Below are 27446 nucleotides of genomic sequence, written 5' to 3'. Positions count from 1 at the left end.
TAATAGAGGAAACTATCTAAAGTTATCAGTGGTCATTTCATTTGCTTTTTATTTTCTTGAGTATGTAATCATAGATTTTACTACTTATTTTCTTCCGTATTATATGCATTCCACTACTTGTTTGTCAGTTTGTTTTACTGCAGTGGCTTGTAAGTTGCTATGATGCTGGAAGCTATGCCACTGATATTGCAAATACCAGCAGAGTCACCCATGGTGGACAGATTTCAGCAGAGCTTCCAGACTAGGACAGACTGGGAAGAAGGACCTGGCGATCTACTTCTGAAAAAAATTGGCCAGTGAAAACCTTATGGGTAGCAGTGGAACACTGATGGTAGTGCCAGAAGATGAGCCCCTCAGGTTGGAAGGCACTCAAACTATGACTGGGGAAGAGCTACCTCCTCAGAGTTGAGTTGACCTTAATGACCTGAATAAAGTTTTCAGGACCTTCATTTGCTGATGTGGCACTACTTAAAATGAGAAGAAACAGCTACAAAGATCCATTAATCATCCATTAACAGTTGGAATGTGAAATATACGAACTATGAAACTAGAAAAATTTGAAGTCATTAAGAATGAAATTGAACACATAAAGATTGATATTCTAGGCATTAGTGAGCTGAAATGGACTGGTGTTGGCCATTTTGAATCAGACAATCATATGGTCTACCATGCCGGGAATGACAAATTGAAGAGGAATGGTGTTGCATTCATCGTCAAAAAGAGCATTTCAAGATGTATACTCAAGTACAACACTGTCAGTGATAGGATAATATTCATACACCTACAAGGAAGAACAGTTAATATGACTGTTATTCAGGAATCAACAGAATACCAGTTGAGGTGTTTTGACAAATGGATGCAATGCTGAAAGTGCTCACCCATCTATGCCATGAAATGTGGAAGACAGCTATCTGGCCAACTGACTGGAAGAGATCCGTATTTGTGCCCATTCCAGAGCAAGGTGATACATCTGTAGTAACATCCAAACTCCCTGAGGGATCGAATTACTAGGCTGATGGCTTTGGGGACCGTGATCTTGGGGAACATCTGTCTTAATTGGCATAACATAATTATAAAGAAAATGTTCTCCATTCTGCTTTGGTGAAAGTATTTGGGGTCTTAAAAGCTTCTGAGCAGCCGTCTAAGATACTCCACTGGTTTCACCCTGTTGGAAGCAAAGGAGAATGAATAAAAACAAACCCAAGGGAAAGATTTGTCCAAAGGGCTAATGGCCCACAACTACCACAGCCTCCACCAGACTGAGTCAAGCGCAACTAGGTGGTGCCCTGCTACCACCACTGACAGCCCTGAGAGAGATCACAATAGAGGGTCCTGGACAGAGCCGGAGAAAAATGTAGAACAAAATTTTAACTCACACAAAAAGACCAGACTTACCTGATAAAGAAGGGAGAAACCCTCAGAGTATGGCCACTTGACACCCTCATAGCTCAGTAATGAAGTTACTCCTGAGGTTCACCCTTCACCAAAGATTAGACAGGCGCATGAAACAAAATGAGACTAAAGGGGCATACCAGCCCAGGGGCAAGGACTGGAAGGCAGGAGGGGACTGGAAAGCTGGTAATAGAGTACTCAAGGTTGAGAAGGGAGAGTGTTGACATGTCGTGGAATTGGTAACCAATGTCACAACGATATGTATACTAATTGTTTAATGAGAAGCTAGTTCTGTAAACCTTCATCTAAAGTACAAAATAAAAAAAAAAAAGAAAGGTGGTCGAATGGAATGTATAAATTATTGAACAATATCATCAATATCACATGCAAGTAAATTTTGCTGAAGATAATTCAAAAAATGGTTGCAGCAGTACACTGACAGGTAACTGCCAGAAATTCAGTCCAGATTCAGAAGAGGACGTGGAATGAAGGATATCATTACTGATGTGAAATGGACCTTGGCTGAAAGCAGAGAATACCAGAAAGATGTTTACTTGTATTTTATTGACAGTGCAAATGCATCCATTGTGTGGATTATAAGAAATTATGAATAATGTTGCAAAGAGTGGGAATTCCAGAACACTTAATTGTGCACGTGTGGAACCTGTACATAGACCAAGAGGCAGTCGTTTCAAAAGAACAGGGGGATAGTGCATGGTTTAAAATCAGAAAAGGTGTGCATCGGGGTTGTATCCTTTTACCATACTTATTCAGTTTATATGCTGAGCATGTAATTCAAGAAGCAGCGCTATATGACGAAGAACGTGGCATCAGGATTGGAGGAAGACTCATTAACAACCTGTGTTATGCGGATGACACAAGCTTGCTTGCTGAAGGTGAAGAGAACTTTAAGCACTTACTGATGAAGATCAAAGACTGCCACCATCAGAATGGATCATACTTCAACATAAAGAAAACAAAAATCCTCACAACTGGACCAATAAGCAACATCATGATAAACAGAGAAAAGATTGAAGTTATCAAGAATTTTGTTTTACGTCGATCCACAGTCAGTGCCCATGGCAGCAGCAGTCCAGAACTCAAAGTACGTATTGCATAGGGCAAATTTGCTGCAAAAGATCTCTTTAAAGCGTTAAAAAGCAAAGATGTCACTTTGAGGACTAAGGTGCGCCTGACCCGAGGCATGGTATTCTCAGTTGCCTCATATGTGTGCAAAAGTTGGACAATGAATAAGGAAGACCAAAGAAAAATTGATGCATTTGCATTATGGTGTCGATGACGAATATTGAATATACTGTGGAGTGCCAGGAGAGTAAACAGATCTGTCTTGGAAGAAGTACAGCCAGAAGGGAAGAAGTACAGCCAGAATGTTCCCTAGAAGTGAGGATGGTGAGACTTTATCTCACGTACTTTGGACATGTTAATAGGAGGGACCAGTCCCTGGAGAAGTATATCATGTTTAATAAAGTAGAGGGTCAGTGAAAAAGAGGAAGACCTTCAGCAACATGGATTGGCACAGTGGCTACATCAGTGGACTCAAACAAAGCAAGAATTATGAAGATTGGGCAGCATTTTGTTCTGTTGTACGTGGGGTCTTATGAGTTGGAATTGACTTGATGGCACCTAATGACAGCAACAACAACATATGTACAGTAAGTTTCATTTTTAGCTACAAAGGGTTTGAACAGGACAGAAAAACATAAAATATAAGGTATTCTGTCTGTTGCCTACTTTAGTCTTACTTCCTCAAAGTAAGATTTCAGTTTTTTTAATGTCAGTAGACATGTAATGGAAGAATTAATATTTTGAACAACTCTAGAGAGTACTTAAATGGTTCTCCAATATGGAAGATGGGAATTTAGTAAATTTATAACTAGTCATTCTTCTCTCTCTACTTTCTGGATTTTGTTTGCTATATTAATGTTGTCAGGTTACAAGATGAGCCCCTCAGGTTGGAAGGCACTCAAAATATGACTGGGGAAGAGCTACCTCCGCAAGGTAGAGTTGACCTTAATAACATGGATGGAGTCAAGCTTTTGGGACCTTTGTTTGCTGACGTGGCACAACTCAAAATGAGAAGAAGCAGCTGCAAATATCCATTAATAATCGGAACTTGGAATGTACAAAGTATGAATCTAGGAAAATTGGAAATCGTCAAAAATGAAATGGAACACATAAACTTCATTATCCTAGGCATTAATGAGCTGCAGTAGACTGGTATTGGTCATTTTGAATCGATCAGTCATATGGTCTACTATGTCAGGAAGGACAACTTGAAGAAGAATGACGTTACATTCATCGTCAAAAAGAACATTTCAAGATCTATCCTGAAGTACAACGCCTACAAGGGAGACCAGTTAATACGACTATTATTCAAATTTTCATACTAACCACTAAGGCCAATGATGAAGAAATTTGAAGATTTTTACCAACTTCAGCAGTCTGAAATTGATTGAACATGCAATCAGGATGCACTAATAGTTACGTGATTGGAACGCGAAAGTTGGAAGCAAAGAATAAGGATCGGTTAGTTGGAAAATATGGCCTTGGTGATGGAAGCGATGCTAGAGATCGCATGATTGAATTTTGCAAGACGAAAGACTTCTTCATTGCAAATACCTTTCTTCAACAACATAAACGGTGAGTTTACACATGGCCTCGCCAGATGAAATGCAAAGGAATCAAATTTACTACATCTGTGGAAAGAGAACGATGGAAACGCTCAATATCATCAGTCAGAGCAAGGCCAGGGGCCAACTGTGGATTAGACCACCAATTACTTATGTGCAAGTTTAAGTTGAAACTGAAGAAAATTAGAACAAGTTGATGAGAGCCAAAGTAGGACTTTGAGTATATATCCCATCTGCATTTAGAGACCATCTCAAAAATAGATTTGATGCGTTGAGCACTAATGACTGAAGACCAGACAAATTGTGGAATGACATCAAGAATATCATAAATGAAGTAACCAAGAGATCATCAAAAAGTCAGGAGAGAAGACACCTAAATAGATGTCAGGAGAGACTCTGAAACTTGCTCTTGAATGTAGAGTAGCTAAAGCAAAAGGAAAGAATGATGAAGTATAACAGCTGAAGAGAAGATTTCAGAGGGCAACTTGAGAAGACAAAGTATTATGATGACATGTGCAAAGACCTGGAGATAGAAAACTGAAAGGGAAGAATATACTCAGCATTTCTCAAGCTGAAAGAACTGAAGAAAAATTTCAAGCCTCGAGTTGCAGTAGTGAGGGATTCTACGGAGAAAATATTAAACGATGTAGGAAGCATCAAGAGAGGTTGGAAGGAACACACAGAGTCACTATACCAAAAAGAATTGATTCAGTCATTTCAGAAGGTAACATATAATCAGGAACTGATAGTACTGAAGGAAGAAGTCCAAGTTGCACTGAAAGCATTGACGAAAAACAAGGGTCCGAGAATTCATGAAATACCAATGGAGACGTTTCAACAAACAGAAGCAGTGCTGGAAGTGCTCACTTGTGTGTACCAAGAAATTTGGAAGAGAGCTACTGGCCAGCCGACTGGAAGAGATTCAGATTTATGACTATTCCAAAGAAAGGTGATCTGAGTGTGGAAATTATTGAACAATATCATTAATATCACATGCAAGCAAAATTTTGCTGAAGATCATTGAAAAGTGGCTGCAGCAGTATTTCCACAGGTAACTGCCAGAAATTCAAGCTGTATTTAGAAGAGGACGTGGAACCAGGGATGCCAGATGGATACTGGCTAAAAGCAGAGAATACCAGAAAGACGTTTACCTGTGTTTTATTTACTGTGCAAAGGCATTGGACTGTGTGGATCATAACAAATCATGTATAACATTGTGGGGAATGGAAATTCCGGAACACTTAATTACTGTCATGAGGAATCTGTATATGGATCGAGAGGCAGTCGTTTGAACAGAATAATGGAATAGTGCATGGTTTAAAGTCGGGAAAGGTGTGCGTCAGGGTTGTATCCTTTCAGCATACCTATTCAGTCTGTATGCTGAGCAAATAATCCGAGAAGCTGGACTATATGAAGAAGAACGCAGCATCAGGATTGTAGGAAGACTCATTAGCAACCTGTGTTATGCAGATGACACAACCTTGCTTGCTGAAAGTAAAGACGACTTGAAGCACTTCCTGATGAAGATCAAAGACCACAGCCTTCAGCATGGATTACACTTCAACATAAAGAAAACAAAAATCCTCACAACTGGATCAATAGGCAACATCATGATAAATGGAGAAAAGATTGAAGTTGTCAAGGATTTCATTTTACTTGGATCCACAGTCAACACTCATGGAAGTAGCAGTCAAGAAATCAAAAGATGCATTGCATTGGGCAAATCTGCTGCAAAGGACTTCTTTAAAGTGTTGAGAAGCAAACATGTCACCTTGCAGACTAAGCTAAGCCTGACCCAAGCCATGGTGTTTTCAGTTGCCTCATATGCATGTGAAAACTGGACAGTGAATAAGGAAGAATATTGAATATACCATGGACTGCCAAAAGAAGAAACAAATGTGTTTTGGAAGTACAACCAGAATGTTCCTTAGAGGCAAGTGTGGCGAGACTACATCTCACATACTTGGGACATGTTATCAGAAGGTATCAGTCCTTAGAGAAGGACATCATGCTTGGTAAAATAGAGGGTCAGCAAAAAAGAGGAAGACCCTCATGAGATGGGTTGACACTGGCTCAAGCATATCACTAGTTGTGAGAATGGCACAGGACCAGGCAGTGTTTTGTTTTCTTGTGCCATAGGGTCGCTGTGAGTTGGAACCAGCTCTAAGGCACCTAAGAAGAACAACAGAAGGTACTTTATTATTTTAAGTTATATTATTAAAATTCTGTTTCTTGAATTATCAAGTGAATAGTGTTTGCTGACTCCTTAATGTGAAAGATCAGGTAATTAGTATAGGTAGTCCCCAACTTACAATGTGTTTGATTTACAGGGAACCCACACTTAGATTTATCCTTTTTTTTTTTTTTTCCATTTTATGTTTTTTACTACATACAGTGTTGCAGCGCATAATTTGCTGATGTTATCATCCTTGTGCTTACTCTCAAGGTGAAAGCCAAAGATCAGGTTTTTAAAAGTACTGATAATAAAAGCCAATAACAATGGGGCGGGACGGGGCGGGGGAAGCAAAAACCATGAAGTATTTGACTTAAGTCAGAACTGACTTAAAAGAGAGCTGTTGGAACGTTACCCTGTCATAAGTCAAGAATGACTTGTATACTTATAATTCCTGCCTATCTTTCTCATATATTATTCATTGTGATTTTAAAAAATACTAATTTAGATGTCGATTTATTTACATAATTTAAATAATCGCCTTTTCATTTTGTCTCTCATTTCTTTCTACTTTTTTTTTTTAAATCCTTTTAGAAATGTTTATTGTGAGCTATTCTTCCATATTTCTTAAGTTGTGTAGCTGTACCTGGACAGCGTGTAAGAAGGATTTAAGCAATCTGTAATGGGAAAATTACTCCGTTTCATTAGAGGAAATAGGTGGGATGGGAATGAGAAAGTTATGATTGTTGTCTTCTGAAAGCTGGAAAGCTGTTGTTTTAAAGAATAGACATAGTCTCTGTTATTGCAGGTGACATCAATTGGTGAGAATGTTTAAAAAAGATTTTAACTCACTGTAAAGAAAAACAAAGTGTTAAAAGAATTTAAATTTTTCCAACAATGGAATGAAATAATCCCTCAGCCCTCTCTTAGCATCATTTTCTTCCTTCCCTAGTTAGAATTCCAGAGTGATTCATTTTAATTTATCTTATCCACCTTTCTTGTTCTCCTGATTATTTCAGTCTAATGATCTTAACCTTGAATGAGCCTAATGATTCAATTTAGAGCTGCTAAATCCTGTTGGAGAAGATGACATACCTCTGTGAATTTCTTCCCTTAAAGATTTTAGTCGGAGTGTATATAAGATATTATGGAAGTACAAAAAGGAGCATAGAAATATGATGGCTTAGTCTTGGGGTACTAGGTGTCAGGAAACATTTTTATAAGATGATACTTGAACTGAATACCGTAAAATGAATGAGAGTTAACCTGGTGATGGGGGAAGTGGGATGTGGTTGAAGAGGAGCATTTCAGGCAGACGGGACAATTTGTTCAAAGGCAGATAGGTGAGAGCTATAATCAAGTTTTGAAACTAGAATGCTTATAAGGACATAGGTGTGAGTTAGCTTAAGTTTAGATTACTAGGAATTCGATCATTATCCTGAATGTGCTGAGAAGTTAGCTAACTGGAGTACCATGCTGTACAAATTTTGGCAGCGCTGAGGAAAATGGTTTGGAGCGGGCAACAGTGAAGTCAGGAAGAGCTTCCGAGTAGTTAGAATAATTAGGGAGTTTTTTCAGAATACTTAGGAAGCAATTGTGGTAGTCCATGAAAGAAACGATGAGTACCCCAAAACGAAACTGTTGGCAGTGAGTGTGGGGTAATATTGCAGTTCAAAATCGTAAGAGGCACATGGTTGTTATTGATGTAGGGGATCCCCCTTTAGGGAAGGCCAGATGTTTACACAGATTTCTACAAGGTGTCATTTACCTTGGTCTAGAATCGACTGTACTTTTACAGAAATAATGTGTGCATTATGTGCCTTTTGACAACCTCATGATTCCCTCCTGCATTATTTTCCTACCACGCCATGTGCGGTATATGTATGGGTGTGTTATTTACGTTGGCATGTGATTTGTGAGAAATATGGTTGTTTACATCAGTTGAGGTTCAGGAAACAATATTACTGATAGGTTAAAACTCAGTGTGTTTCTTGGAGAAATTCGGTATCCAAAATTACAGTGAGAAATGCAACTTCCAAAATGGGAGTGCTTAATTGTCTTCCTGACCAACTCATTTTTTCCCCTGTAGGCTACTTTGTTTCTGGGCATGATTTAAGTTCTACCCTTCAGATGCACTTTGATTTGGAATGGAATCACATGGGAAGAGAGGTAGACTGTGGGCTTGGATTTTGCTGGCATGGATTGTGAGAGAGGTAAAATGGTTCTGAGCTAGCAGCTTGTGTGGCAACTTCCTGATTTAGCAGGTGGCTTTCTAATTCTGCAGCTTCTACTGCAACTTCTGTTTGCCATCTTCCTGCAATGATGGTGGTATCTCTCCAGATTGTGGTTGAAGCACAGTGGTTCTGTGGGCAAGGACTTGTTTCCACGACTTGTCTCTCCACTTTTCCTAAAGATTTTGTGAGCATCTGATCCTTGTATTAAATTCTTATTTGCTTAAACTATCTATAGTGAGTGGATTCTGAGGTCTGATCTTGGACCAATACAGTAATTGGTACCAAAAGTGTTATAGGTAACAGATCTTCAAGGACACAGGAATATGGAAGGGTCATTGGTAATTAGTCCGTGGCACCTAGTGGTGAAAGTTACTTAAGTTGTTGCTTGTGGTCACCTGGAATGAAGTACCTGTTGAAAGCAAGGCTTTGGTTGGACTCAGTGGTGCTGCATATTAGGAGACAAAAGAATATAAAAATTATGGGAGGAGTGGCTATTTTTTAACTTTATTGCAGGGGTTAAAGCCTTGCCTCTCAACCTGGGATGATTTTGCCCCACAGGGGATATTTAGCAATATCTGGAGACATTTATTTTTTTTTATTAAAAAAATTTTTTTTAAATTGTATTTTAGGTGAAGGTTTACAGAGCAAACAAGTTTCTCATTAAACAATTAATGCACATATTATTTTTTGACACTGGTTGCCAACCTCACGACATGTCAACACTCTCCCCTTCTCTACCTTAGGTTCCCCATTACCAGCTTTCCTGTCTCCTCCTGCCTTCTGGTCCTTGTCCCTGGGCTGGTGTGCCCACTCAGTGTCGTTTTGTTTTATGGGCCTGTCTAATCTTTGGCTGAAGGGTAAAACTCAGGAGTGACTTCATTACGGAGCTAAAAGGGTATCTAGTAGGATCCATACTCTCAGGATTTCTTCAGTCTCTGTCAGACCAGTAAGTCTGGTCTTTTTTTTTTTTTTTTTGTGAGTTAGAATTTTGTTCTACAGTTTTCTCCAGCTCTGGCTGGGACACTGTACCGTGATCCCTGTCGGACAGTTGTGGCGGTAGCTGGGCACCATCTAGTTGTGTTGGATTCTGCCTGGTGGAGGCTGTGGTAGTTGACATCCCAGGATCGGCAGGGGCTGCTCCTGAGGCCCCAGGGCCGGGGTTGGTGGGAACCACTTGGGGAATCTGAGGGTAAATAGGGTTATATGGGGGTGGCAGTCCCACCACAACCTCAGACTCTTGTGTCTTGAGAACTTGTTTGGACTTCTGATTAATCTGAACCATTAATTTTCGTTGCTGTTGTAATCCCTGATTATAATACAGAGTCATGAACATTTGAACATAAGGTACTTCATCTCACGTAGGGGTTTTCTTACAAAACAAATCTAATTGCAAAATGGTATTATAATTCAGACTTTGCTCTGCCGGCCACTTCTCCTGATCTTCTAAGCTGTATTCAGGCCAAGCTGTGCCACAGAGGAACCCCAAATGCTTCTTCTTGGTGTCACCAGTTAAAAAAAAAATTCCAGTGGGTCAAGATGCACTCTAAGGGGGGGCGGTTTAGGGGTGGACTGACTGGCGCCCAACTTGTTTATAGATCTTATCCCTTCTAATTAGTTGGCCAGTATTCGAGAGGGCCTGGCTATACGGAGGTGCAGAGCTCGGTTACCTTGATAAATAATCTCAGGCAACGCAATTCAAATACCACACCTTCCAGAGCCAGTATTTGTAAGGGGTATATTTTGTTGCAACTAAGTTAGGGTCTTATACATGAATCAGTATCTAAAATTAGAAAGAATGTTTCGGTATACTCCTCAGAAGAGACAGGGAGATAAAACTGTCCTGTGTGGGGAGGGTCCTGGACCTGAGCCAGTCGAGTCTTCATAGCTAACACACAAGACAAACAGGGGTCCCAAGATACAAAGACAATTAACCAGATCCAGTAACCAGATCCCGACCAAAAAGACATGCAGGGGTCGAGACAAAAGACCAGATGGAGATCTGTGCCCTCATGTAGGTGGAGACACAGCCCCAGGACACAGTGAGATCACCACAAGGCCTAATAACACCCATTTCCGAGGACACAATCCACCACCTGGTAGCTACTCCAAAATGAAACTTAAAATAGGTAGCTGTTTCGTGGGGCTGTCAGAACGGTTCTGTTCTCCAACCAGGTACTCACAGGTTTTCTGCTTTGGGGTTGGACCCAATGGAGGGTCAACGGCACCCTTTGGAGGAAGTTTCAGGACCTAACTTACTCCAAGCCAGAGTCTCCACTGAGTCCCATCTGGGGTGCCAAATGAAGCCGGCAACTAATAGGTTCCTGTCAAGCAGACTAGTGAATTGAAGTCAGCCAGACACAGGTTTCGAAGAGCAGAAAGGTTTATTCACAGTTTGCAAACTGGAGACAGGCAGGGTCTCATGACCTAAGGCTGCCAGCTTCCTGAACCAGGGCAGATTTGCTCCTTCTATAGGGAGTGACGTACATACGCACGAACAGTGAGGGGAGGATCTTCAGTCTTGTGATGCACGTGCAGTCTGCATAATTTTAGTGAATGGGTTTTTGTGCACGGCTCTAAAAATACTGCGCACAGCCCTGAAAACATGGCAACGGTTCGCTGCTGCCACCCCAGGAAGGTCATATAGCGGGTAGATTCGGAGTCAGTGAGCTTGTGTCTCGGCCTCAGGAGAAGACAAGAACCCTGGGGATTCTACAAATCATGGTGAAGTGCTGTAAAAATTGTAACAAAAATGTAGCAAGAGGAGACTTTTCTGAAAAACAACTATTATTGTGGTTAATAACCCTTAATATCCCTTTCATGACTGCCTGCTTCACTACCATTAGGTTGCCCTGTGGAATTTGTGTCAGGTCCTCATAGGAGAAACACAGTGAGGGCCCTTGGTTTTGAACTAAGCTATATCCTCTTTGGCAGGTAAATATTCTACTTAAGATAGAAGCTGCTGGCTTGCTGTTAGATCTGATAGAGAATGAAAGCCCAACCACTGGCTACTAGCGACATGAGATACTTGTCCCCACGATGGAGGGCATGCCTAGCAGCATCCTATCATTGAATAAAACCCAGTGCCGTCGAATAGAAGTGATATCTCTGGAATTGGGCACAAGCAGGTCCTGAAACCACATATGAATTGCATAAGCAAGAGAGCTTTTATACTGTTATCCCTCCCATAACCCTCCGCCCTGTCTTTATACCTGGGGACTTCCCGATGTTCACGGTTAAGAGAGAGCTCTGCCCAATGTGTTGACGCTTGTCAGACTAAGGGGCAGACTCTGGTAGAAACTATCCGTTGCTTCTAATATCTGTTCTTTTTGTAGAGACAAAAAAAATTTTAGCAGCTCAGTTGTTACTTAACTAAGAGACTCTTGCTGTTGGGCATGGTTACATGACTAAGTTTTGGCCAGTGGTATATAAATGAAATTGTTCATTCAGGAATTCTGCTTAAGTAGACTGTGCCCTTCTTTCTTCTTCTCAACTTATGCCTGAAACATGGTTGTCATGTTTGGAGCTCCAGCAGCCATATTAAACTATGAGAACAAGGGCCAGGCCCTGTAGATAGTAAACAATGAACCTGAGAAGCTGGATCCCTGAGACCACAGATCTGCCATCAGTCCTGGACTTTTGCTTCTAGACTTCTTTTATATGAAAGGAAATAAACTTCTTAAGCTACTGACATTTTAGGTTTTCTGTCACATACAGGTAAACCGAATCCTAACTGAGACCCAGAATGTGTGGATGGATAGGGTGTCAGTCTCTGAGATAAGGAATGAAGGGGGAGGAGATAAAGATTTTGTAGAAATTATGGCAAATCATTTTGGTTGTGGTTAACTTGCTGTGCTTGTGGAAATGTTCAGTAGGGTGTGTATATGGCATTAGGAGCTTGAAAAAGATTGTTTTGTCTGTTAAGAGAACACAATGTTTTCAGGATAGTGAAACCTCAAGGAAAACAATCTGTAGTAAAATATATTTTAACCAGCCTTATAACTTGTTTAGCCATTTAAACAACTTTTATTTATTTTTTGTAGGGTGGAAAGTTTGATTTTTGAAAAGAGATGAACTGAAAACATAAGGGTTGGATTATTTGTGCTGTAGTTGTACTCAACGGTGAACCTTGAGTTAGAAACAGGGAGTTGGAAATGGGAAAGAATATGTATTTGTGGAGAGGAGATCATTGAAGGTAGAGGACATGTTTAAAATCTGTTCGGGAAGAATAGAAATTTGTCATCTTAATTTCTTTAAAGGGAGAGGGCTGATTGATTTGCAAGGCACAGGTCGCTGAAGATCCTTTAAGAACTTAGGGGTATTTCTGCCTTCCCCTTTATTGACGTATGGTTAGGGGATCCTTTGATAGTTACCTGTTGAATGAGTTGCATGAGTTGGTTGCGTTGTAAGACTAATGTGAATCTCTTGTTTAAAGAAGATAAACATGATAGCTTTTGCTGTTGTTTAATCAAAAACTTTCATCCTCAGTACTTTAAAATTCTTATGCTTAGCACATGCCACTTAATAACCTTATCTTTAACTGAAGGAAACTTAAATAACATAGCAAAAATAATATACGAAGTCACAGTAGAGAGGAATTGTGTTTTAAATTTGCAGTTCTCCCTTTATTCTAAAAGTATCTGTGTCTTATAGATACTATCAGAATATCAGTGTTTATTAAGCTACTCCTAAAAAAAAATTGTCTGAAGTTTTAATATGGAAATTTTTTCTGCGGTATTATCCACAGGGCTAAATATTATGTGATATAATGGTAATACATTCCTATGATACCTTGAAATGCACAGATACTGAAGAAATTTCCAAAGAAAAAGCTCCTTTTTCTCTTCTTCTCCCCTTCTCCTTTCCCATTATTCTATGTTCTTTTTCTCCCCATCTCCTCAACTCCTTCTTCATTTCTAAGGTTGTTGATTTCTCATTATTATACAATAAGCATGTCTTTGTGATATTCAGTTTGGTGTAAGATAACTTGAAAAGTCCGGAAAGAGATGTTATTCTTCATCATACAAAAGAAGAGTGTTTAGGTGGTAGTCTGGAGTTCTTTGTCAGCATTCAAGTTATTGAGGCTTAGTTTTAATTGGTACGGTTTTCCTAGCTATGTAAACTATCTGGAGGAGATTTTAGTCAGCAACCATAATTTTAAGCCATGTAGTGGTAGATACACGCATTTCACATTTTCTGGTGCCTTATTTACGATGAATAGAATTTTAGAGCCAAAAGTGACTTAAGATCACATTATACGTGGGAGACTGAGGCCCAGAGATGTTAGAGAATTTGCTGAAGATGACTGAACTAGTTAGAGACAGACCTAAGACAAGCCTAAGATTTCCTGATTAGCAATGTAGTATTCTTTTCATAGAGCCCTGGTGGCACAGTGGTTAAGAAGAGCTCCGTTGCTAACCGAAAGGTCGGTGGTTTGAATCCACCAGCCACCCTGTGGAAACTCTATGGGGCAGCTCTACCCTGTCCTGTAGCGTGTGTATGAATCTAAATCTACTCAACAGCAATGGGTTCGGGGTTTGTTTTTTTTTTTTGATTTTTTTTCAGAACATGATACAGTGGTGTATATCTTTAAAGACTTTCTTGGATTGATTTGAAGCTATCAGCTGTGGGAAGATATTCATATTTTGGGTTATTTCCATTTATCAATAATTGTTGATGTCTTTAATGTAGTGGTGATCTGAGAAATAAAAAATCTTTGAACAAGATAGGAAGGGAAATAGAAATCATACTTTTAAGCAGTTAAAAGACTTCTTGTGGGAGAGGGTTTTAGCTTGTTGCTACAGTGAGAACATCACATATTAATTATTGTATCTCTGAGTTTTCCCTGAGATGGTCTAGTTTCTCTTGGTAGAATAGGAGGAATAGGAGAGAGCCAGGATCCTAGAACTAGACCCCCGTCTATTAGAGGCATACCCAGATTAAGTTCTGTGTTGAAAGAGGGTTAATTGCAGCAGTCCCACACATCTTCCATGGTACAGTAACTAAAGCTTGCAAATCAGAAGTCCCATGCCATCCCAAAAGTTGTTGGAATAAGGATGGAGGATTGAGAATATTGCCCGTGAAGAGGCTTAGAGTCAGTTGACATCAGGACACCAGCCACTGGACTGGAGTTGAGAAGCATTAGTATGTACTGGATTCAAGATGACGTAAATTCACATTCATGGTCTACCAGTTACTTAAATAATACAACTTTTGGAACATTACCTGATATCAGAGTTTTCTTTATGTATGAAATGGAGATTAATGTTTCTGTTTCAAAGGTTCTTAGGATTAAATGCCGTATGCATAGTAACTGCAGGATAAATGTTGGATGGATCTGGATCTGAGGGCGACTGACCTGAGCAAAAACAAAACCTCATTCCTTGGGAGACTTGGATTCTGAAGTGCAATTTCCACATATAGAAGAATTTTGTAATAATTTGGGAAGTAGTGATTTCATTTTCACTTGAAGATGTTAAGGCAGCAGATGAACAACTGTTTGGAGGGTACTGGAGAAACTATTCAAACATTGAATTGGAATGTGAGGCAAATAACCCCTATATTTCCATCATAACCTTGAGATTTGGGGACTAGCGTTCCCTTCCTTCATGTAAAGACACATTCCCCTTTTTTTCCTTAGGTGTATCTTAGTGGCTTATTTCCAACTTTTATGTTTATGACTTTTACGTTATAGGACAGAGAGATTTTTATCTTAAAATGATTATTTTTTTTATAGGGACTGAGAAAATCTTAGCTATTATAGTATTTATATAGTATACAAAAGATTAATTTATATTTAAATTTGGTTTATGAATTGCTTGGTTCTAAAATGTCAACACTAAAAAAAAAAAACTAGTTCTTGGCAATTCAGAAATGAATTAAATACGGGCCCTGCTTTCAAAAGGGCATAGTGATTGAGCATCAAGCATAAAACAAATAATTGCTTTGTGTTAATGTCTTAGTTTGCTAGTGCTATTACTGTAACAGAAATACCACAAGTGGGTGGCTTTAATGAACAGAAATTAATTTTCTCACAGTTTAGGAGGCTAGAATTCTGAATTCAGGGTGCTAGCTCTAGGGATCAGTTCAGACTACAGAAGTTGGTAAAAATCTTCAGTTTCTTCTTCTTTGGCATTAGTGGTTGGTGCATAAATTTGAACAGTAGTCTAATAACTGGTCTTGTAGGTCTATGGATATTATCACTGACAGCATCGTATTTCAGGATGTTGTTGTTGTTGTTAGGTGCTGTCGAGTCGGTTCCGATTCATAGGGACCCTATGCACAACAGAACGGAACACTGCCGGGTCCTGCGCCGTCCTTACAGTTTTTGTTATGCTTGAGCTCATTGTTGCAGCCACTGTGTCAGTCCACCTCATCGAGGGTCTTCCTCTTTTCCGCCGACCCTGTACTCTGCCAAGCATGATGTCCTTCTCCAGGGACTGATCCCTCCTGACAACATGTCCAAAGTATGTAAGGCGCAGTCTTGCCATCCTTGCCTCTAAGGAGCATTCTGGCTGCACTTCCAAGACAGATTTGTTTGTTCTTTTGGCAGTCCATGGTATATTCAATATTCTTCGCCAACACCACAATTCAAAGGCGTCAGGTCTTCTTTGGTCTTCCTTCTTCATTGTCCAGCTTTCACATGCATATGATGTGATTGAAAATACCATGGCTTGGGTCAGGCGCACCTTAGTCTTCAGGGTGACATCTTTGCTCTTCAACACTTTGAACAGGTGTTTTGCCGCAGATTTGCCCATTGCAATGCGTCTTTTGATTTCTTGACTGCTGCTTCCATGGCTGTTGATCGTGGATCCAAGTAAAATGAAATCCTTGACAACTTCAATCCTCTTGAATTTGTCATTCCCAGCTTGGTAGACCATATGATTGTCTGATACAAAACATCTAAACCTGGCCCATTTCAGCTCACTAGTCCCTAGGATATCTATGTTCAAGTGTTCCATTTCATTTTTGACAATTTCCAGTTTTTCTAGAATCATATCTTTTTCATTCCACATTCTGATTATTAATGAATGTTTGCAGCTGTGCTCATGTGGAACCTGTAGATAGACCAAGACACAGGCACTCGAACAGAGCAAGGGGATACTGTGTGCTTTAAAATCAGTAAAGGTTTGCTTCAGAGTTGTATCCTTTCACCATAGTGATTCAGTCTGTATACCCAGTATGCTGAACAAATAATCCGAGAAGCTGGACTATATGAAGAAGAACAGGGCATCAGGATTGGAGGAAGACTCATTAATAACCTGCGTTATGCAGAGGACACAACCTTGCTTGCTGAAAGTGAAGAGGACTTGAAGCACTTACTAATGAAGATCAAAGACCACAGCCTTCAGTATGGATTGCACCTCAACATAAAGAAAATAAAAATCCTCACAAGCGGACCAATAAGTAAGAACTTCATGATAAATGGAGGAAAGTTTGACATTGTTAAGGATTTTATTTTACTTGAATCTACAGTTAACACTGATAGAAGCAGTAGTCAGGAAATCAAATGATGTATGTATTGCATTGGACAGAACTGCTGCAAAAGATCTCTTTAAAGTGCTGAAAAGCAAAGATGTCACTTTGAGGACTAAGGTGCGCCTCACCGAAGCCATGGTATTTTCAGTTGTCTCATATACATGAGGAAACTGGAAAATGAATAAGGAAGACTGAAGAATTGATGCCTTTCAGTTATGGTGTTGGTGAAGAATATTGAATATACCATGGAGTGCCAGAGGAACAAAGAAATCTGTCTTGGAAGAAGTACAGCCAGAATCCTTAGAAGCAAGGATGGCGAGCCTTCCTCTCACGTACTTTGGACATGTTATTAGGAGGGATCATTCTCTGGAGAAGGATATCATGCTTGGTAAAGTAGAGGTTCAGCCCAAAAGAGGAAGACCCTCAATGAGGAGGATTGACACAGTGGCTACAATAGTGGGCTCAAACGTAGCAACGATTGTGACGATGGTGCAGGACTGGGCATTGTACCTATAGGGTCGCTATGAGTTAGAACTGAATCAAGGGCGCCTAACAACAACCAGAAGCTCTGGGAAAAAGCTTCTGTTTGTTTATCCTAGGAGAAGGTTTTTTTTTTTTTTAATTTTTATTGTGCTTTAAGTGATAGAAGATTCTTGTCTTAGCCTCTGTAAACTCGGTGTTTCTGAGGTCTTTGCCATCCCCACATGTGTTTCTGTGTTCCCTAATTTGTGCTGGTTTTTCTCTGTTCCCAATCTGTTATTTTATTTTTTTTTGTATCTTAAATGTGATTAGGCTTAAGACACACTCTACACTGAAATGGGGCATTAATATAACAAAGAATACCCAGTTCCTAAATGGGACTACACCCACAGGTATGCTGATGTGTGCCGAGTCAATTCTGACTCATAGTGACCCTATAGGACAGAGTAGAATTGCCCCATAGGGTTCCCTAGGTAGATCACTAGATTTTTTCTCCTGAAGAGCAGCTGGTGGGTTTGAAAGGCTGGCCGCAGCCTTTCGGTTAACAGCTGAGTGCTTAACCATTGCTCCACCAGGGCACCTCCCCACAGGTATAGGGGTTAGGATTCTAACATATTTATTTAGTCATTCATTCATTTATTTATTTTTGTTTTTGCTGAGAATATATGCAGCAGAACATACACCAATTCAACAGTTTCTACATGTATAGTTCAAGTCACGTTGGTTATATTTTTCTAGATGTGCAAACATTCTCACCTCCCTTTTCTGATTTGTTTCTCCCCCATTAACATAATCTCACTGGCCCCCAAGGTTCCTATCTAATCTTTCGAGTTGCTCTTGTCAGTATGATCTTAAATAGATAGCTCTTAAAAAAGCATAATGCTCAGGGCTGACATTCTTTACTAGTTAAGGTAAACTATTGTTTGGTTATAAGACTTCAGGGGATATTTTTGGTTTAAGAATTATCTCAGGGTAATAGTTTCAAGGGTTCATCTAGCCCTCATGATACTAGAAAATTTGGGTTTCATGAGAGTTTGAAATTCTGTTCTGCATTCCATATCCTCCTCTTACTCCTGATTCTTTCTGTTCCTCTTTTGCTTCAGGGGAATAGAAATTAACGGTTGTGCCTTAGATGACCACTTGCCAGCTTTTAAGGCCTCAGGCACTGTGCAACAAACTAGGAAGTAGAACAGAAGACTAAACACATTATTAGTCTGGTTAAGTGGGCCAACACATCTTTTTGAGTGGTTAAGCACTGGGGTGCTAAACAAAGGGTTGGCAGCTTGAATCCACAAGCCGCTCCTTGGAAACCTCTTGGGACAGTTCCGCTCTGTCCTATAGGATTACTGTAAGTTGGAAATGAACTCCACAGCAATGGGTTTGGTTTTCTTTTTTGTATTTAATTTATAATATCTAGGTGCTATGGGAATACCAGGCATAATGAGGGCTTACACGAAGGATTTGTCAATTATATGAGAGGGGTAACATGTTTGAAGGAGCCCTGGTGGCATAAATGGTTAAGTGCTTAGCAGCTAACGTAAAGGTTGGCGGTTCAAACCCACCCAGGAGAAAGATCTGGTGATCTGCTTCTGTAAAGATTACAGCCAGGAAAACTCCTGTGGGGCAATTCTGTTCTGTCACATGGAGTTGCTTTGAGTCAAAATTGAATATGACACCCAACAACAACAAACGTATTTGAGAAAATGCCTCAAGCAGGCCTTCAAGGTTCAGGAGTTTTTCTGGTGGATGGAGGACAGTAAAGACTTTATGGAATTTGCCTATTCTAAATACTTCATATAAGAAGGATCATACAATATTTGACCATTTTGAATCTTGTTTATTTAACAGTTAGCAAAATATTTTCATGGTTCATCTATGTTGTAGCATGTATTCAGTATTTTAATGGCTAAATAACATTCCATTGTATGTATATAAACCACATTTTGCTTTTATAGTCATCTCTTGATTTTTTTTTTTTTAGTTGATGGACACTTGGATTGTTTCTACCTTTTAGCTATTATGAATAATGCTGCTATGAACATTGGTATTCAAGTGTTTGAGTCTCTTTAATTTATTGTTTTTAGTGGTATATTTGTTCTTTATGTATTCTGCTCAATTTTAAAATACATTCTTTTTCATTTCTCTGAAAGCCTTTGGGCTCTTTGCTAAGTTTAACTCTGGAAAGAAATAGTTTGTGTTCCAAATAAACCTTTTGAATAATAAGAGATTTTACTGGAAAATTGGAAAATCACATTGCATTCCTACCTAAATTTTTGAATAACCACAAAAAGGCTTGTTTCAGTTGAAATAAACAGACTTCTCTCATTAACTTCTAAATGGATCAAATATGAAAGCCTTTTGTAAAATGATTTCCTGTGTGCTTTCTTTTCACTGAATGAACAGCTTTTATTTTCCTTATTCTTTGAAAGTTGGTCTGTATTGGCATAATTAGATCTACTTATTTTGGTGAACTTTGAATTTTTGGTTGATTGTTTTTGTTTGATTATTGTAATACTAGTTTTCAGGGGAAAGATAAAACAGCATTAAAAAAAAAAAGTCATTTGTTAAAAACCAGATTTTATAAATTAAGGATGGGAAACTTGGGACCTGCAAGATGAATATGGCCTACTATTCCTATGGTAAAGTTAAATTTTGGTTGAGCAGCTTCTACCCTGTTAAGAAGAACGCCTTAATTATGTGTACCTGGAAGGCCAGAAGTTCTGATTTCCTAGCATTGTGCTTTTGTTTCATGCTTTTCTCTGGGATGATATTCTTCTGAGGTGAAGGAGGGAAGAACATCCACTAGGCACAATGTTGACTTTCCAAGCAGGTTGTTTTAGGATAGAATGGAATAGAATGACTAGTGCCAGTGTGTCAGTGAGGTGTATATAGCGTGTTTTGACCAAGACTTTTTTGACTTTGGAAGTTTTGACTCCAGTTGAGGAAAAAAAAAAAAATTAATCAGACTATGCCAATATTGTTGAAGTTTTTTTTGAAAATCTTTTCTGGAGGAAACTCCTTGAACATTTAAAAAAATATAACACAATTGACTAATTTCCATTTTTCAGTTTTAAAAAATTTTACTGAAATTGTTTTCACTGAGAGCTTATAAATGCCCATCAAACTGTTAATCTAAAATGGTTGCATTTTATGGTATGTATACACTAACAAGGAAACCCTGGTGGTGTAGTGGTTAAGTGCTACGGCTGCTGTCGAAAAGGTCAGCAGTTCGAATCCGTCAGGCGCTCCTTGGAAACTCTATGGGGCAGTTCTACTCTGTCGTATAGGGTCATTATGAGTCAGAATCGACTCGACAGCATCGGGTTTGGTTTTTGGTTTATACACTAACAAAACAAAACAGAAAGTGAGAAATATACTAAATACAATGAGTAAAAGACATAGGATCTAAAAAGAGAAGTGTTGTTGGTATTACTTCAGAGCAAGCTGGGACAACATGTAGATAGAGTGTGAAATCATGTGAAGCTCTTTAAAAAGTATAGGAAAAAGCAATTTAGCTCTGACATATATTTTCCATCCCCAAGCTACTTACGTATTATGTCCCCAAAGTTGCGTTACAAGTTGACCCACTCTTTGGTGTCATGGGATAATTTTGTAATAACAGTGCTCTAGGCCAAAGTTCTCAAATGGGGGCAATGGGACATTTGGCCATGTCTGGAGACATTTTTGGTTGTTAGATACTGAGGGGAAGGGTGCTACTGGCATCTAGTGGGGTGAGGCTAGGAATGATGCTGAACATCCTGCAGTGTACCAGACAGCTGCCCACAACAAATAATTATCTAGCCCAAAATGTCAATAATACTAAGCTGAGAAATCCTACCTAGACAGTGGACAGCATTGGGTTTGTTTTTTTGTTTATAGGATGGAGATTGCCTGCCATTTTAGTATTATGTTTAGAAGGTAAAGACTTTCAGCTGTTTTAAAGTTGAAGAGGATTAGACAGTATATCAATTTATTCAATAAATATTTGTTTAGAAGTAAGTATTAATATAATGAGTTTTCGGATTTTTTACTGCCCTGTAACTAATTCACTTGCATTTTATTAACAGGATCAGGAGAAGGTCTGGGGAAAATAATCCAGAGATTTCCACAGAAGGACTGGGATGATACACCTTTTCCACAGGGAATTGAATTGGTAAATCTGTGTTGCATTATTGCACTTTTATAATTATGCATTTCTTGTTCCGTATTTTCAGGTGTCTTTTTATGTTGCATTTATTTATTTATTTTTAAACATTTTATTGCATTTTAGGTGAAAGTTTCCATAGCAAATTAGTTTCCCATTCAGCAATTCATACACAAATTTTTCTGTGACATTGGTTGCTGTCCCCTCAATGTGTCAGTGCTCTTCGCCTGTCTACCCTACCTTCCCCATTTCCATCGCTCCAGTTTCCCTACCCCTCCTTGCCTTCTCATCTTTGCTTTTACGCAAATGTTGCCTATTTGGTCTCGTATGGTTGAATGTTCTAAGGAGCACGTTTCTCACAGGTGTTACTGTTTATTTTATATGCCAGTCTATTATTTGGCTGAAAGGTGACCTCTGGGAGTGGCTTCAATTCCAAGTTAAAAGGGTATCTTAGGGTGCTAGTCTCTGGGGTTCCTCCAGTCTCTATCAGTCCAGTAAGTCTGGTCTTTTTTATGAATTTGTGTTTTGTTCTACGTTTTTCTCCCATCCTAACCCAGACCTTCTATTGTGACCCTGGTCAAAGTGGTCAGTAATGGTAGCCGGGCACCATCTAGTTCTTCTGGTCTAGGCTAGAGGAGGCTGTGGTTCATGCAGGCCATTAGTCCTGTGGGCAGATTACTTCCTTAAGTATTTAGTTTCCTTCACTTTCCTTTGCTTCAAATGGGAAGAGATCAATAGTTGTATCTTAGATGGCCACTTGCAAGCTTTTAAGACCCCAGGTGCTACTTACCAAACTAGGATGTAGAACATTATCTTTATGAACTATGTTATGCCAGTTTATATTTATTGTTAAATAATTTGATTATTTAGCCGCAAGATATTATTAGGAATACTTCTCTTTCCTCTAACCCCAATGTACAATAATCTTTGAGTATATTGATTTTAGAATGCCTGTTTTGCTCTTCTTTTTCCCATTTAAACTTCTTACTAATATTAAAGATGAAATTGATGATCTTTATGTACTTGGATGCTGAAAAATCCCTCTGTTTCTTCAGTCAAAATCTTAGCCTAGTAGCTTCAGTGCTAGTGTATTACTAAGCAAATATTCATTATATTTTTTCTGAAATTTCCAGTTTTTTTTTTTTTTTTCTTTTAGTGAAAACAAAACAAAAAACACAAATAACTAGAGGTTGGTTTAATGGTGATTGGTCAGGATTTGAGTTTGGTCTCGAAATCACAAATCTGAATTCTTTCCTTCTTAACTACGGAATCTGTAGGTTGCTTTATCGTAGAGAAATTTAACTTTTTTTTGTCAGCCATGTTTAAGGAATTTAAAATGTTGAACATAATTTATGATGCCCAGGGCACAATATCTGGTGGCAGATTCGTGGTGGTAAAATGAGGGTGTGGAAAGATGATCAGTAAAGTGTTTCATAATATGACTATAAAGTTTGGTTCTCCAAAAATACTGGAGTGTGTGTCTGTGTATATTTATTTATTTATACATCATGTGTATATACACACACACACTTGTAAGTATATATGTATGAATGGTATCTTCCAAGCATTCTTGATGAGAGAACATTTGGTATAAAATGATAGTTAAGAGCGCAAGCTCTGGAGCAGACCATCTGGGTTGAAATCCCAGCTACACTGTGTGACTTTTGGCAAGTTACTTAACCGCTTTGAGCATTAGAGTCCTCAACTATAAAACGAGGAGAATGATTGTACTGATCTCATAGGGAAGGTCCCTGGGTGGTGCAAATGGTTTGTGCTGCACTACTAACCTAAAGTTTGGTAGTTTGAACTCACCACATGGCGTGACGGAAGAATGGCTTCTGTAAAAGATTATAGCCAAGAAAACTAAGTGGAACAGTTCTACTCTATAATGCATGGGGCCTTTTTAAGTTGGAAATGTCTCGAAGGAAAGGGGTTTAATCTCATAGAATTGTTGTGAAGATAAAAATGGGGAAAAAATGCACATGAATATATATAAAATGCTTAGAACAAAGTCTTGCATAAAATAAGCATTCAGTAAATGAGCTAGCTGGTTTTTTTATTGTTATCCTTGTTGCTGTTTATTTGACATCTCACAGCCTCTCCCTCAGAGGAAGAATTGTTCATTCTCTTGTTAGCATGGATCAGAAGTATCTATTAGAATAAAGCTGATATTGAAAATTGAGAATTTTCTCATTCTACCTAGTTCTGCTAAACTGAAAATAAAAGATGCATCATCGAATGCTTAGTTTTGATTGTGTAACCCAGTTGTGTAAAGAAGGTTGTGGGTTCCACAGGCCCACAAAGATGGTAAATCTTGAATTTTGGCATTAAAAATGGGGAAAAAATATGAGGATTCAAGGGTATGTAACTTTTTGGAAAGCCCCTTGTATTCCTTCTCTTCCCTTACTGCCTTGGTCTTAGGGTGTGAATAACCAGGTATTTGTACTATAAAAGCTCTTAAACATCTGTTTCAACATCCTTTTCAGTGATAACTGAGAGGGGAAAATTTTGGTGCTGGGGAATTTTTAGAATTTTTTGTGAGCCCTTGCCTCCCCTCACATCAAAATGTGAGGCCGAGATGGTGGAGTAGCCAGATGACTCCTGTGGTCCTTCTTACAACAAAGACCCCCCAAAACAAGTGAATTGATTATATATGACAATATAGGACCCCTGAACATCAAAGGCAAAGTTGAGGAATCAAACTGAGTGGTGGGGGAGGAAGAGATGTTTCAGAGGCAATGACAAGTTGCCGGACCTGACCCAGCAGGAACGGGCACCCTGTAGGCTGGATTACCTGGCGTGTGTGGTGAGGCAAGCAGTGGCACTTGGGATGCGTTTTCCACATTGGTAAATACTGAGTGGTGGAGAGTATACTCAAGCCTCCAGAACCAGTGAAAAGTGGTGCTCAGTTGGCAAAAGATAAGTACATGGTTCTGAGCTACCGTGTGGATTAAAAAACATCCCCTTTGGAAAGAACCTCTCTCCCATTTACTTGTCCCCTCCCTGCTCTGCACCAAGTCCCAGGCCTGCTTCAGTGATTGCTGTGTCCACTGGGCTGGAAATAGGACCCATTGCATATTCTGAGCCATTGTCCTGGCATGGGAGAGGGAACAAATTAACAAACGGGAAAAATAATCCACTAGCTCCGGTAAGTCGGGAGCTCAGGGCAGGCACAGCCCCTTTGCCTAGGCACAGGCATAAGGAGTCCATAGACTTTGAATGCCTTTTACCCCTGCATAGACCCGTGTGGGCCCATTTCAACACCAAAGGCCATCAGTAGCACAGTACAACAGGGTGTATACCTGAAACCTGTTTTCAAGTGTATATGAGCTATAAGGTGGAGTGGCAGATATGTGACATTTGACATTGCTCTGCCTGTTAAGCAGGGTCCTCACCTACCCACATCAGGGGCCTGAGGACTGGTGGCGCCACCCATGCCACCTAGCCACCTGCAACAGGAGTCCAAGAATAAGTGGTGTCTCCCAACCCTTACAGCCAACAGCGTTGGATGCCCATAGTCTGGCTGCAAAACCCACCCACCTACACACTCTAGCAAACAGGGACACGCTTTCCTCCCAAACACTTAGGGGCAGCCATTAGCCTTGTTCAGTGCATGACCCCCTACTGCAGCCAGATACCTGTGGCTACTCCAATCAGTCCTGCCTATCTAGGACTATAGGTGAGAGCCTGCACTACACACTTGGTGACTGACTACCTGGACACCTGAGCTGAATCCATAAAGAAATGTAAACGGACTCCTGGGCTTACAGACCTAGTAACAGCTCTAACCACCTGGTGACAGGATGTGAGAGATTCAAAGATGGCAAAAATCAAATAAACTGACACGACTAGCCTATTTGGGCATATCAAAACAAAACAAAACAAAACAAGCTAGGAAATAGTAAGGGAACATAAAATAAATATAATTTATCGGTGGCTCAGAGATGACTAACCACCCAAACCAAACTCATTGCCATAGAGTTGATTCTGACTCATAATGACCCTAAAGGACACAGTAGAACTGTCCCACAGGGTTTCAAAGGAGCATCTGGTGGATTCGAACTGCAGACCTTTACTGGTTAGCAGCCATAGCTCTTAACCACTACGCCACCAGGGTTTCCTCAGAGACAACAGTCAATATCATATCACATAAAGAGGCAGATCACGATGGCTTCAGCAAACAACCAAAACAGAGAATCAAGAAACCTTCTGGAGGAAGATAATTTCTGGGAAATAAAAAGACTAAAAAACAGAGCTGTACAAGAGATCAGGAAGGAGATCAGACAAAATGCAGAACAAGCCAAGGAACACACAGACAAAGCAATAGAGGAACTTAAGAAGGTTATACAAGAGCATAAGGACAAATTTAACAGGCCGCAAGAATCCATAGAGAGACAGCAAACAGAAATTCAGAAGATTAACAATAAAATTGCATAATTAGACAGCTCTTAATAGAAAATCGTAGGAGCAGAATTGAGGCAATGAAAGTCAGAATTAGTGAGATTGAAGATAAAGCCCTTGACACCAACTTATATGAGGAAAAATCAGACAAAAGAATTAAAAAAAAAATAAAGAAACCCTAAGAATTATGTGGAACTCTATCAAGAGGAATAACTTACAAGTGATTGGAGTACCAGAACAGGGGGGGATAACAGAAAATACAGAGAAAATTGTTGAAGAATTGTTGGCAGAAAACTTCCTTGATACTGTGAGAGATGAAAAAATATCTGTCCAAGAAGCTCATTGAACCTCATGCAAGGTATATCCCAAAAGAAAGTCACCAAGGCATAATCAAACTTGCCAAAACCAAAGATAAAGAGAAAATTTTAAGAGTGACTAGGGATAAATGAAAAGTCGTCTACAAAGGATAGTCAGTAAGACTAAGCTCTGACTACTCAGTAGAAACCATGCAGGCAAGAAGGCAATGAGATGACATATATAGAGCCTTGAAGGAAAAAAATTGCCAGCCAAGAATTATATATAAAAAATTGCCAACTGAGAATTATACATCCAGTAAAACTGACTCTTAAATATGATGGCGAAATTAGGGCATTTCCAGATAAACAGAAGCTTAGGGAATTTGCAAAAACCAAACCAAAACTACAAGAAATACTAAAGAGAGCCCTCCGGTTAGAAAATCAGTAACATCAGGTAACAACCTAAGACTAGAACACAGGACAGAACAACCAGATATCAACCCAGGCAGGGAAGTCACAAAAATAAATCAAAGCTAAAACACTGAAAATGGGGAAACAGAGACGTCAATATGTAAAAGTGACAGCATTAAAACAAAGAAGAGGTAATAAATAATGTAGTCATAGATCTTACATATGTAGAGGAAGTAAAGGCGATATAAAGAAATAAAGATTGATTTAAACTTAGAAAAATAGAGGTAAATATTAACGTAACCACAAAGGAAACTAACAATCCTACACATCCAAATAAAAAACAAGAAAAACAAAGACTCAGCACATACAAAATCAACAACAATGAAAAGGATGAACAGAAAATACATAAAGAAAAACAACTCAGGACAGAAAATTAAGTGGAACAAAGAAACTGTCAAAACACATGCCCACAAAAAATACATCAAAATAACAGCACTAAAGTCATACCTATCAATAATTACACTGAATGTGAATGGACTAAATGCTCCAATAAAGAGAAAGAGAGTGGCAGAATGGATTAAAAAAACACAGTCCATCTGTATGCTGCCGGCTTAAAGACTTAGACTTAAAGACACAAACTAAAACTCAAAGGATGGAAAAAAATATATCAATCAAACAACAATCAAAAAAAGAGCAGGAGTGGCAATATTAATCTCTGACAAAGTAGACTTTGAAGTAAAAGCCACCCAAAGGATACAGAAGAAAGGACACTATATAATGATTAAAGAG

At 39.2% G+C, this 27446-nt stretch overlaps 1 protein-coding gene across 7 annotated transcripts in view; it reads left to right on the top strand.

Moving 5' to 3' along the window:
* The window catches only part of SBF2 (SET binding factor 2), a 519656-nt gene that overhangs the window by 77267 nt on the left and 414943 nt on the right, over positions 1-27446 (top strand). For all 7 annotated transcript variants that reach the window (XM_049890356.1, XM_049890355.1, XM_049890357.1 and 4 more), the window contains one exon: positions 21473-21558. Coding sequence is in view for 2 of the 7 variants with exons in the window: in XM_049890360.1 (XP_049746317.1) it covers positions 21473-21558 (86 nt within the window). In the remaining 5 variants the exon portion in view is untranslated. The remainder of the gene's footprint in view (positions 1-21472; positions 21559-27446) is intronic.

The sequence above is a fragment of the Elephas maximus genome, chromosome 7 (genome assembly GCF_024166365.1).
Source record: "Elephas maximus indicus isolate mEleMax1 chromosome 7, mEleMax1 primary haplotype, whole genome shotgun sequence".
In the NCBI taxonomy this organism is placed as follows: domain Eukaryota; kingdom Metazoa; phylum Chordata; class Mammalia; order Proboscidea; family Elephantidae; genus Elephas; species Elephas maximus.
This window is presented reverse-complemented; position numbering and strand designations above follow the sequence as displayed.